The 13,776-nt window shown below is 54.9% G+C and overlaps 1 protein-coding gene across 1 annotated transcript in view; it reads right to left on the reverse strand.

The window, feature by feature from the left end:
• Window positions 1-1,505: 1,505 nt before the first annotated feature.
• Window positions 1,506-13,776, reverse strand: part of LOC131831241 (gamma-2-syntrophin-like) — a 129,568-nt gene continuing 117,297 nt past the window's right edge. Inside the window, 3 exon segments of the mRNA XM_059173401.1 lie at window positions 1,506-1,643; window positions 2,878-3,002; window positions 5,212-5,338. Coding sequence (XP_059029384.1) covers window positions 1,506-1,643; window positions 2,878-3,002; window positions 5,212-5,338 — 390 coding nt within the window.

A 13,776-nucleotide genomic window follows, 5' to 3' on the forward strand; every position in this document is an offset into this window, starting at 1 on the left:
ACTTGTTTACTATCCCGGACTCCTTTTCAAGGGGGCACATTTCTGGTAGGACCTGGGACCTGGCCGACCCAGCACTTAGGGTCACCGTGCTCTAAATGGGACTGTCATCCTAAAGGGAGAGACAGTGACACTCTTGTGTCTCTATTTCAGGTTTGGGAGGACGGGCTCCCCAACCACAAGCACGGAGCTCTCTGCTGACCTGCTGCCTGACCTTCCTGTCCAGAATGAGAGGAGCACACAGCATGGAGTCCTGAAAAAAACCTGCCTCTTTGTCTGCACACCCCGAAAATGGATATTTTCCTTATCTTCTGTAGGGGCGAACAAGGACACATTTGGCCAAATATTTCCTATAGCGTTTACTCGTTCTGCATTTTGGAACCCAGGTGCGTTTAGGGAAACGAGGGGATCATGTGGTTGGCACACAGTTTCTCCAAAAGGCAGGAACAGAGTTTAGAATCGGAAGCCCAAGAACTGAGCACAGAAAGACACACTGAGTAATTCCTGACTCTGGGTATGTTTCCGTGTGCATGGTATGGACTCTTTCCTTAGTTATCAAGCTAAGTTTCTTGTTTCACCAAAATATGAGGCTTGTGCACCTCTAAGTGGAGAGTCGAGTATCTTCCTTCCATATTCCATAGGTTTATCAGCTGTAAGGCAACGTGCAGAGTAGTTCAATAAACTTTTCTTCATGACTTTTCCTTTTTTAAATTTCAAATGAGGAAAAAAGGATTAAAAACAGATTTTTTGTCTATTTCAACCTAAAGGTCTCACCTTTTCAGGTGTGACGTTCTTTTTAAGGGAACTCCTTTGTCAGCATGTGTTGCATAAACCCTTTCAAATTTCTGTGAAAACTTCGACCCCCAAACAGACCAACGTGCAGTGTTACTAGACGCCACTGAGCAAAGCAAGAGTCGTTTCCTTGACAAACCGCGGGGACATCTGTGAGAGTGGAACATCCATGATCTGTGTCTGAGTGTCGGCAGCAGGTCAGCTCAGCCCCAAGTCCAGCCCCAGAAGAGAAACAGAAAGTAGAACAGAAAATCCCAGACTCATGTTTCACGCGAAGCCCCTGACACGACGAGGCCATTACCTGCAGCCAGTACGCCCGTGTTCTTCTGAGACGTGGCATGAGGCTGGACGTCCACACACCTGAGCACGGGCCCCAAGGGCATGGCCCCATGGGAGCCACCCACTGCCTCCATGCCCGCATCCTGACCACATGCCCCCTCAGCCCCCTCCAGCCGTAGGTGCCCCTCACAGCCTGGCACCCCCAATCCCTCCACAAATCTTTGCCAAATGAAGGAATCAAGTGCATTTGCCTCAAACATCCACGTTCTGCGCACAGAAGCCACCAGGGAGCCTGGCTCAGGTCTCCTTGCATCTGTGGACAGAATGGGCGGGCCCCTAGGCGACATGGTTTCGTCGGAAACCTGCACGGGGCTTGCTCATCCCGGGCTGTACCCGTTAAGAGCCTATGGAGTTTTCACTGGGTGTTTCTGTCCAGCTCAGCGGTGCTCTTCCTGCGAGCCTGTGGCTCCGGCCCTGACGGTTGGCCCGCCTAGCTGGGGCTTGACCACCAGGTGCCTCTCGGACACAGAGAACTCGTGGCCCATGGTACGTTCATCTCCATCAGAACCTTTACTCTGAGAGAACAAGCTCTTTGTCAATGGCCTCACCCCAGCAGTCTACACATCTGCGTGTTCCAGCGCTTGCACGTGGAGGTCATGCGTGAACCCAGGAGGCACATGGTTTGCGGGGCCAGAGAGGACAGTGGCTCTGGGCGGGATATGTCTGGTCTCAGAGGGTTCACGGAGGGCCCTCCCCTGCCCAGCTGGGGCCCGGGATGGGGCCTCAGGGCTGTTCGTCTCTGTACCTGGAAAACACAGTGGCCAGTTCTCTCAGGGGTCAAGCCTCACTCACTGTGAAGTCCGGGCTGGCACAGTGCTCTATCCCGTGTGCACTCCACAGCTGCGAGGCCCGACGGCGGCATTCCACGGCAGTGCAGGGGACCCCCCCCCCCCGCCAGCACAGATGTCTGGCCTCGTTGTTGTGATTATACCTAAGACTAAGATGACATTGTGTGTCAGCTGCGTCCTGATAAAAAGTAAATACTAGATAAATCCATCATCCGCCTGTCAAACCATGAGAAAACAGAGTCTGGATCCAGAGCTGAATAAATCATTCGACTTCCAAAACCATCCTGTTGAATACATGGATGGGTGGGTTACGGGCCGTCTCTGCTGGTTCTCTTGCTCTGAGCCGAGTGTGCGTAGAGCAAGCCGGTGGTGGTAATGATCAGAACGATCAGAATGGCAGGAGCTGCCAGGTCCCTTCTGCTTGGAAGGACCCAGCCTCTTCCCTGCGCATGACCAGAGGGCTGTGCCATCGCCCAGAGTCAGGCAGGGGATTAAGACAGGCTCTCCTTGCAGACCCCACCAAACCACAGGCCTTCAGAATCACTTCCCACATGTTGTCCGCAGGGACAGAGAAGTAGGACCGGTGCCTCGGGATCCACGGACACGTCCCGGATGTCCACTTTGGTCCTGGTAGGCGTCAGGAGTCAGCTGGTTCTGAAGGACCTCCACGGTGGGAACCACTGCATGTCCACACACACGGAGCTCCACTGCAGACAGCGAGAGGCTGTCAGAAATGTGCTTGTGCAGTCAGGCCACTCATTTCAACTCAGAGACCAAACACAGCCAGATCCCCTGCTTCGATGTGGAAGTGCTGGGGCTCAGGAGGAGAGTCTGACCTGGAGATGAGAAAAATGAAATTTATTGGAATCCTGTAGAGCTGTTCCCGATGTTCAAAAGCACTCCCTGTAGCGGGGGGTGGGGGTGTGCGCGCAGCATCCTGCCTGCCACCCCGTTCCCGCACTGAGCTCGGCTTGCTCATGCCTGGCTCCCCCCATGCCTCCTCCAGCGCCAGGACCAGCCCGGCCTCAGACCTGGGCAGAGGCTCAGTGGTCAGTTTCCTCACCAGCATGGTGAGGAAAGATGCACCTACGCCAGATAGGACATGAGCTGAAAGGGGTCCCATGGGCCCAGCCCTCAGCACAGTCTCCATATCAATGAGTTTCCAATCAGAGATCTGTGGTGGGTCCTACTGATGTCTAATTAAAATACAAAACTGAGATTTTAGGATTAACCACATCTCCTTAATAAAAATAAAATAATTTCTGACCCAGCACCCTGAGAGCCAGTCAGGAGACACTGTCCATGCCCTTGACAAGCCCTGCTTCCGAACAGGGGCAGTGAGTATCATTTTACCTGCCTGCCCCGCCCCAGTCTGCAGGGGTGTCTGAGGGGTGCAGCCTGACCCGTGGGGGCAGGACAGGTGCTGTAGGAGTGCAAGGGGAAGGGCGAGGGGCACGTGGCCACTGTTCACTTCATGCAAAGAGATTCTTGCTATTTTTTAATTTAAAAAAAAAGTTGTGTATCTTTTCCAAAAATTGTATGTATACAAATGTAAACTTTAGTATCGAATCTTCCTGTGAAAATATTATTGTTTTCATTATGATCTAGTAAAAGTACACTTCTAAAATCTACAGTTTCGTGAAAATAAACAAAGAATAATCATGATTTCTTTTCTCTTGAGTGCAGAAGAAGGCCTCCTACGGTGGAGTGAGTTAGGCTCATTGGCATAACACGTGATGAAACTGAGACCCCGCGAGATCTGGAGAGACATCAGCCACACCTGGAGATGCTGCTGAAGCCAGGGGTCACCAGCCTGGGGTCTGGGTGTCAGCTCTGCTCCTGCTGCTGCTCACCCCAACGTAGATGGGGCATGTGCTTCAAAGGCGGGAGGACAGTCATCTCCAGAGGACGCCACCACCTGATGCTCCGTGATCCCCCTTCTCTCGGAATACTGGTTAAAGCCCCTTGCTATGCTGGGCTAACTTTCCACAGAAGCCGGGACTATGTGAGCAGGAATTCCATGTACCCTGCGCACTGCACCCATGCTACCTGCAGATGCCCTCTCCATATCACTGTGTCTGACAAGTGATCATCAGCACTTGATATGCTCCAAACCCAAACACCGCCTTCTTCCCGACAGACCCACAAGGGCTGGGTGGGCCGTAGGGGGCGGGCGGTCATTGCCAAAGCCGGCCCTGGAGGGACGCTGAGAGCGGTCGACACCGTGCGCCTGCTTTCCTGCATCTGCCTGTTCCCCTGAACCGGACAGTCCGAGGGTCACATGCCTCCTGTCCTCGCATATGTCCACGTGAGACGTGAAGTCGTGATCTAGGACCACAGTCGGCCTCCATGCGATTCAGGAGTCCATGAGTCGCTTTTAATGACAAAAGCAGAAAGAGGACCTTCTTAGAAGTGGCAAAGAGTACAGAAACCCAGGAAACTATAATAAAGGTTGTATTTCATGAATTTGGAAAGTCATTTAAATTAGCACTTAAATGATATGTTATTTAATTTTATAATAATTTATAAAATTTCAGGATTAAAATTAAGTATTCAAAATTATTTTTCTTTCCAAACTATTTCTCCTACTCATTTCTCAAATCAAAACCTTACTGAACCCCTCCTCGAGAAAAAGGGGACGTTAATGACCCAGTGCTGATGAAACACTTTCCTTGCATGAGAGACTCCAAGCGACGGCTCTCATGATCTTACTGCATGTTTTATGGGAACGCGGCCCAGCTGTCAGCAATGGGGGAGGCAGAGCATGTGGTGCGGAGTCCGTTCTCAGGGCTCCGAGAATCCCCAGTGGCCCACCTGGTCTGCCTGAGCAGCACCCCGGCCTGTCAGCTCTACAAATGACCCGTCTCTGCAAACTGGTGACGTATTTTATTGGTATCACAACTATAGGCTTATTATAAAATCACAGAGTTGCAACATTTGCAGGGAAAAGTCATTTCTTTTTTTTTAATTATAAATTTATTTATTTTCAGAAAAACAGTATTCATTATTTTTTCACCACACCCAGTGCTCCATGCAATCCGTGCCCTCTATAATACCCACCACCCGGTACCCCAACCTCCCACCCCCCCCACCACTTCAAACCCCTCAGATTGTTTTTCGGAGTCCATAGTCTCTCATGGTTCACCTCCCCTTCCAATTTCTCCCAACTCCCTTCTTCTCTCTAACACCCCTTGTCCTCCATGCTATTTGTTATGCTCCACAAATAAGTGAAACCATATGATAATTGACTCTCTCTGCTTGACTTATCTTAAGAAAATAATTTAATGTTCAGCGCTCAACAGAAGCACTTTCCTTGTAATGCTCTGGCTGTCCATGAATGCGGGGTCCACGGAGGCCACCTTGGCTGCTAGGAAGGCGTGAACGCAGTGCAGGATGGCCGTCAGGTCTGGGAATTTGAGTTCCTACAAGGAAAAATAAAATATAATGCTGTGCATCTTAGAATAGCATATTATGAAACATTTAGTGAATTCTATGCTTTTTGGGCTCCAAAAAAAGTCACTCTGGTACAAATACCCTCGAAGTAGGAAGGTTTAAAGTGAGAGGCAGAGTCCTGTGGTCAACATGACCATAGCCACGAAGATGCTGGTTCATGTGGACACCCACAGGCTGGCCTGACCCTGTTATCTTCCGTCTCCCAGAGGTAACGACCTCCCAGAGTTAACTCTGTCTGTGCGGGGCCGGGGATCCCATACCTCATCCCCAGCCCGCTGACACCAGCTGGGTGGAACCCTGGGGAGGCTGTGATGTGGAGCTCGTTCCACAGACAGTCTTACCGCTCCCTGCTCACCCCACACAAGTGCCCATGATGCATCTGCGAGCAGGTGGGTGCGGACCTGCTGCTGACGTAGACGGGAGAAAACATGGGTCCTTGGTGTCCTGACGTGCATGATGGTGAGCTATGACTCCTGTCTGGCTGCCACCCCACCTGACACATGGGGAAGGAGCCTCACATCTTACTCTGTTTCTTTCTTTTCTACTCTGGCATAATAAAACTCCAAAATAGTTAAAGCCACCAGAATTCCTTTTAAGAGAACTGCTACCTAACTGACAGCTTAACTAAACTTTGTGCAAACTGCCTTGTGCTCTGAGCTGTCATGCGAACGTCAGGAGAGCTGTATCACAACAGCAAGGACAGCCAGCTGGCTCGTCTCATCCCTGGTGTGCTCCTTTCCATGCCTGTAAGGGCAGGATCTCTGATATTTTAATTTGGGGGCAGGACCTCTGGGCCAGGGCAGAGCACACTCGCCCCCTCACCATGCCTCCCGACATCCTGCCCCGACACTCACCTCAGCTCTTCTCTTGGTGATTCGAGATCTGACATCTCAAAGTTGGCTTCACGCTTCCCTTAAGCAGGATGCCTACCTCGGTCCCCTCCTAGGACTGTGTAGGCCTGAGACTTCTTTTTGGAAGCTGCTCCTTTTGTCGGATGGGGACAGGAGGCAAGTGGGCAGGCAGCATCCTGGGGAGGCTGACGTGGTCCCTGGGAGCAGAGGCAGGGTGTCCACACGGGCATGTTGGGTGTGGGGACAGCAGCTCTGCCAACACACACAGTCAGCAAGAAGGTGTGTCCAGCATGGACACCTGCTCACAGAGGGGTAGATGGGGGCCCTGCATGACCTCGGTCCCTATGCTCCGAGCCACCCCGATGCCAGGTACAGGAACCACGGGACCCCTTCTCTGTGTTCCACCTTGAATTAAGTTCCTCCCTTGCATGAGAATGGATCCCAACCGTGACAGCTGCAGGACAGACTGACTGTTGGTGACCGGTCACTGTTCATTTTTGCATTTTCTGAGTCATGAGCAAAATGTTCCAGCAACTGAGGTACGTGCTCCTACGGAAGTGTCCTGATAGTCACATGGTTGCTGCCGCATCACCTTACCCAGTGGCCCTCCCATCCCCGGCAGGACCCAGGAGCTGCCCAGACCCCATGCCCGAAGTCAAGGCAAGCTGACCCCCGACTTGTGCCCACACCTGGACAACGATGTTGAAACCCTGAACCGACTGAACGCCCCAAGTCCATCTTTTCAGACACTGAGGGAGGCCCCTGAGAGCAGCTCACATAGCAGTCGATTCAGGCTGAGGCCGAGAGCTGTGTGGGGCAGCTGGCTTCTTGCTGTGGGTCCCCACAAGGCTCTCTGGGTGACACGTGTGCAGCCGGGCCCCGGGCGACAGCGGACTGTGACACCCGCCCGCCGGGTGACAAAGGCCTGACACAGGACTTCCCCACGCGGGGCAAGAGAGACATAGGAAGTGCCGGGACCCCCAGAGCAGTGTTTCCCTGAACTGTCTCATGGTGATGGGCGCCAAGGAGTAGTTCTCTGATCACCGTTCAAGGACAGATTAAGAAGGCCCGGGTCACAGGGCTCCAGGCACCCCGTGCGGTCAGTCGCGTTGTCTCCCTCTGAGTATGATGTTGGCAGCTTTGTCCCTCGAACTGGCCTGACTCTGCTGAGACAGCACGGCTTGGAGGCCCACTCGGCTGGTGAACGTGTGAGGGACATGCGGTCTGTCCATACAGCGAGGACCATTTGCCTTAGGAAGGAACGGATCCCACAGGGACGAGCACTGGGACACGGTGCTGGGTGGACTGAGCCCGTCCTGGAGGATGGCCGGTACGGTCCCTGCCACGAGGCACCAAGATCCACAAGCTCCAGACAAAGTGGCCCACACGCCGTCCTCCCACAACCACAACTGCAACAGCGCATGGGGTTTACTGCATCCTGAGGACACACCTGCCTCTGGAAGGAGGAGGCCACTTCACCCAGGGCCTGGTCCTGCTGTGTGCTCACCCTCAAAACCCATAACTTCACCAGTTCTCTTCTCGTGCACGGTCTAGTCAGGCCCTTTCACAGTGCACAGCCACACTGGTGGAGACGCCATGGGCCTTACGGACCAGAGGGCTGAGGGCTGGGGAGAGGGCCATGTGCCCCCGGGGACAGACACTCCCACCTCCCACCCCTATCCATCCCCTGTCCCCCACGTCGGGCCCCTTTCTTCCTCGGCAGCATGTGTGTCCTGATGACCTCTGTCTTCATAAAACGTTTTTAAAGATCTCGTGGTGGCCAAGATAACAACTGGGAACATGAGTCGCAGCTTGCACAATTACCAACTTTCTCGTGTTTTAGGACCTGGAACTTTTCCTGTAACGAAGTAAAGACCCATGAGCATCATGCAAGGCTCCTCAAAGACATGAGTAATGAGGTCACCCAGACTTGAGCAAACGTTCCTTCTTCCTCTGTCCTGCCTCAGGTCTGTGGCTTCGGTCTCTAGAGCGACACCTCCAATCAGTGCATCGACATTGAAATCCCCCGTGTGTCCAGGGCAAGACTTCTCCACCAGAAACCCCATCTCTACCACAGCCTGTCTCAATGCACCAGCTGCCTGGGATTGGTCAGGACATGTCTGAGCGGACGGATCTCCCTAATGTGAGTGCTGGCCCGTTGCGGGGCCCAGTTCCCAACTGTCCCAGAGGCTCTGTGGATGGAGCGTGAACCGGGGAGACAGGTGACCGTGCTCCTGGGGAAAAGGGTCAGGACCTGCGCAAAGGTGGTGACAGCTGGCAGACACTGGGGGCAGACACCACAGAGCTCCTGGTGAGTGGCCACCGGACAGAGCAAGGGAAAACCAAGATCCCAAATGCCCAAGAGGGCAGCTGATGGCTGGAAGGAAGGAGTCTCCCTGAGACCACGCTTCCCCAGGACAACAGGGGCTTGGGAGGGGACAATCCAGCCTGTCCGCCATCTGGTCAGACGGGGACCCATTCAGGTGCCCTCCTGAGGTCCATGGCTGACCGCCCAACCCGCATGGAGTCTACCGGACTGTCCCTGCCCTCGCCATCCAGTGCAGGCCACTCGCTAGGCTCTTGCTCTGCCTTCCTGGGAGAAAGCATCGGATGCTGCCATGCCAGGGTCACCATGGCTCTCACTCCGTTGGCTCGCTCACGTGTCAACACCCGTCCTACTCGGCAATGATGTGGTTAGAGTGTCGTGAGTCTTACTGACGTGGAAGCTCAGTGGTGGCACCTCATTGGGATGCTATCAAGTCTGACTTCCCCACACAGCTCTGCCCCGTCTGCCTGTGGCCTCTCCCTGGGCTCACGGTCTTCAAGCTGAGTGCCTGGTGCTCAGCACCGTTGGCACGAGGTGCGGGTCCGGAGCCGCAGCAGCTCCAGACAAAAGTTACCTACCCGCAGGAGGCTGCTGGGGCTCCGGGCCTTCTCTCTGCTCTGGCCAACATTTTACTGGAAAATTCCACGCCCAATGAAGAGACACACCTCCCACACTGGGACGTCCGCAGAGGCGATTTCCTGGGGACAAGGGTCCCCCTCGCTCTGCAGTCAGTACTAAGAATCCGATGCAGACGCAACTGCAGGAGAACACGAGGGAAAATGCACTCCCCTCGCCTGGGGCCCCCAGTAACTGACCAACACGTGGGAGCCGGACATTGCCTTGCATCCACCTCAGAAGGGCAGGGACCCCGCTGCCTGGTCAGGCGGCCCTGTGGGCCTGGTGGCCCTCACGCCTGAGAAAATCCCGCCTCACGGCCCCAGCTGCCTTTCTCTGCCAATGTCCATCGTGCGTCTCCACGAGAGTATCCTCTGTCCTCACTCAGGTCCGTGTGGCAGGAAGGACTGTGACTGGAAACTTTGGGATGCTTCCCCTGCCGGTGATCCTGTCTCTCTCTCTGCCACGGAGCTTGGGAACAAGCCGTGAACAGGGAGGGAATGGCCGGTGAGGAGGAGAGGGGCCCAAGCAGGGAGCTTTGTCTGGGACGCCTGACCTATGCCCGGTGGTCACATGTTAAGCCCCCACTCACTCTTCCAGAAGATTCTGAAATGCAGTTTCTGCCAAGCCTGTGCCATTAGCTAGCACCGGGCTGGCTCTCGGCAGGACTGCCATGGATTGTGAGTGGGGGGGCCTGCTGTTCGCCCACCCAGGGTCCTTCCCGTTCACGTCACGTTCGCAGCTGGCCCATCACTCCTTCCTTCCCGGGCACTTGCTCTGGGGGGTGGTCAAGACCCGTGGTCATAGGGGAGCCCCGTGCAACTCATGCCCACCTCTTCTCACCAAGAAAAGTGCCTCCGGTGCTCACGTGCCCAACCTCAGGCCAACAGGGCCACCAGGTTTGCGCTTTCTGTAAATCAGGAGGTGCAGGTCCGGGGTTCAGACACCTACCAGAGCTCCCGTGGCAGCCTCTCACCCACTCCCTGTGGCCAAGCTTCCCCAACAGGTGCGGAGGAGGTAGCATGAATGGAGACCCCATCTGAGCTGGGGCTGCCAGCCAGCTCCAGGCCCACAGCCCATCGCCTAGGAACCTCAGCAAGTCACCTGCATGGACTCCTGCACTCAGCAACCATGTAACCTTGGGCCATGGCGTGGATGGCACAGGTGTGCGGGGATCCACCTGTTCGAGGCTCTTTGTGGCTCATTGACTGTCTAGGAATGAAGGCTCACTGGGACTGCCCCACAGAGCAGGTCAGTGTGCAGATGCTGGTTGAAGGCGGTTCCTGTTGGACTCAACGGTGGGCGTCCCCCCAACTCTCACTTTCTACAGAATGCCCGTGCTTCCGAACAAAGATGGCACCGGCCAAGGTTGGGGTGGTGGGGACAGTAGGTGGAAGTCCAGCCCCGCCAGGTCCCCAGGGGACCCAAGTCCACACAAATGGGTACCAAAGGCCCCACAGTGTCCTCTGTGGGCTCAGAGGAGGGACGGGTCAGTGGCCATGGGCCACGCTGACTGGCATTGTTTCCAGGAGATCCCTGGGTTGGAGGCCATCATTCTAGAAGCCACATTTGTCCCTGTTAAAGTACGTTCTTGCTAACTAAGCGGATGCAGGTGGCCACTGCACACTCGAGTCTGCTGGTCCTCTGTCCTGTGGGGACGACAGCTCTAAACCCCGTCCACACCGCTGGTGACGCAGCACCACCAGTGACTTCATTTTCCGTCATGACAGAAGGCCCTCAAGGCCTCAGCTGGGGCCTTGCAGGAACCCCTGGGGTGGAAGGAGGTGATCCGTGGCCGGAGCCGGCGCAGGGACTGCACTCCCAGGGCGGGGTGTGGCCTTCCTGGACCCCGGTCCCCGCACTGAGGGTTCCTGACATATTCCTGAGCGCCTGTGTCCGAACTCACACGACCTATCCCTATCCGCGTGCAGCTCTGTCCCACGTCCACCCCCACCAACACCCCCCTGCACACAGTAGGCCCTGAGAGAAGGGGATGGAGCAGTGATGGGCCTGTGCGAGGCGTGGGGTCTGCCTCCACAGCACGGTAATTCCCCTAGTGCTGAGCGGTGGGCGTGCGCTCAGCGGGAGACGAGGCTGTCCTCACTGAGCTGGGCCGGGTGTCCATGCCCGGGACGGGGAGAGGAGGCCCCTGTTCTTGCAGCTGGTGCCGTGGAGACGTCCACCTCCTTGTGAGCCATGGTGCCTGACAGTCAGGGACGCTTGGCGTGGGGTCCACACCACCTTTGCTGAGGGCAGCAGATGGTGACGAGGACCATGGCTCCAGGACACTGGCCTCCACCCACTGGCTACGCCACCCGCCATGGCCGGTCTGGGTGCGACATACCCAGGCATCGCCAGCGTGTCTGAGGGCATGGCCTGCAAGCAGGGAAGCAGGAACCTGTACGGAGCCTGTCCTCAGTTCCCTGGAACGCAGGGAAACATGGCCAGATTGAATTCTGTCCCTGAGGCACGGCTGCTTCTCACACGAGATGGGAGCCAAGGTCTGAGCTCGACTTCCCTGCACTCCATCTGTTTTTACACCAAAGTCTTACAAGGGAAGTGTCTGGATATGCAGATAGCAGCCGAGGTTTCCCACCCTGTGATGGGGTGGCCAGCATTGCCTGGCTGGAGCTTGTGGCACATCACGGCCCATGGCAGCTAGACGTCCATGCAGACCCCCAGGACGCATAGAGCAGCAGCAGTCCCTGAAGGCAGCCAGAGCTGCATGTGGGTCTGGGGAGCTCTCGCAGGGCGGGTGGCCTGCAGGTCTCTGTGGCACGCGAGCAGCCTCAACTGAGGTGGTGGCATCCTGTCCGAAGCCTGCATCCCACCGTCTGGGCGAGCTCACAACCAGCTGCAAACCGTTTGCGCAGCCTCACGGGTTCAGGGTGGGGGTCCGCAAGGTGGGGGGGGGTCACCACACATGGCTGTCTGGCAGCAAGAAAGCAGATATATTGGATTCACCAAAATTATACCCTTCTGGCCATCAGGGGACAGTTTCAAGGGAAGAAAAAGTGAAGGTATCCTACAGGTTGGGGGAAGACATTTGCAGGTCGTGTTTCTGACGCAGGGTTAACACCCAGAATGCATAGAGAGGGCGCTTTTCACTAAACCACAAGGAGACAACCCTCTTGAAAGGTGGGAAGGGACTTGAATTGACATTTCTCCAGAGAAGATACACCAATGGCCAATGACCACGTGAAAATACACTGCACACCACTAATCGCCAAGAAATCCACCCACAAGCATGGCTGAAATCTTTAAAAAGAGGAAAATAATCAGTCGGCAGGGACGGCAGGAAAAGGATCACTCACAGGGTGCAGGTGGGAAGCCCGGCCGACAGCCCAGGACCCCGCAGTCCCACTCCTCGGGACACAGCGAGGACTGAGTAAACATTTGTGCAGTAGTGCCCACGCAGCTAGAGACGGAGCCACCCATGCACTCATGGACAGGGGAGAGGCCAGCACAGCTGGCGTGTCCAAGGACAGGGCACTGCACAGCCCAAACAGAGAGACCTGTGACTAATGTGCCACACAGATGAAGCCTGGACAGAGAGCGTTCGTCCCATGAACATGGGTACAGATACCCATGTACGTGGTATCTGGAAGAGTGTGTCTATGGAGTCAGGAAGTGGACTCAGGGCTGGGGGAGGGAGGATGGAAACAGCTGGGGATGCCGGTGGGCATGGCTCCCTAGTGATGACAATGTCCTTAATGACACCAACTCGTACACTTAACAGTAGTTAAAATGGAAATTTTATGCTGTACATGCTTTACCACAATTTTTAAACATGAAGAAAAGAAACCCGAGCTCATCATTGTTGAGGCCAGCCTGGTCACATATGCCCTTCATTCCGCTGTACAGAAGCTGGGGGTTTGGGCATCCCACAAAGCACCCTGGGCCTCAGTTTCCCCATCTATGCTGCTGTGATGAGATCCCGCCTCCACAGGGAGAAGGGGAGGCTGTCTGGGTGCAGCACAGCATGACATGCCCTGCATTTTCAAAAAAAGCCTGACAGTGATTACTGCCCTTAGGGTTGTTCTCTTGTTAAGTTTGGGCCAAAGGGGATATATTTGCACGTATCTCTTTACCAAGGTCTTTGAACTGAAATACCATGTTGTTTTTTTTTTTTTTAATATTTTATTTATTTATTTGACAGAGAGAGATCACGAGTAGGCAGAGAGGCAGGCAGAGAGAGAGGAAGGGAAGCAGGCTCCCTGCTGAGCAGAGAACCCAAAGCAGGACTCCATCCCAGGACCCTGAGATCATGACCTGAACTGAAGGCAGAGGCTTAACCTACTGAGCAACCCAGGTGCCCCTGAAATACCATGTTTTAATTCGAAAGTCAGTATTATTTTGATGTCCAGAATACAGACCCCAACAGAGATAGTCTATGGAAGGGATAGAAAGAAGCAGTCATGAGACGATGATTTGGCTGATAGGGTGATAAAAACTGACCATCACTATCAGGAAGAAAACAAAACCAGCCCGCTCCCTGAGGCCCGCCCCAGCAGGTGCATCGGGTGCATTTCCAGTTCCCAGGACCAAACACGCAGCTGGGGCCGCTCCCCAGGGCAGCCTTCACCCACCCCAAATCCTCCCCTCAAAACAGTCC

Source organism: Mustela lutreola, chromosome 5 (assembly GCF_030435805.1).
Source record: "Mustela lutreola isolate mMusLut2 chromosome 5, mMusLut2.pri, whole genome shotgun sequence".
Lineage (NCBI taxonomy): Eukaryota > Metazoa > Chordata > Mammalia > Carnivora > Mustelidae > Mustela > Mustela lutreola.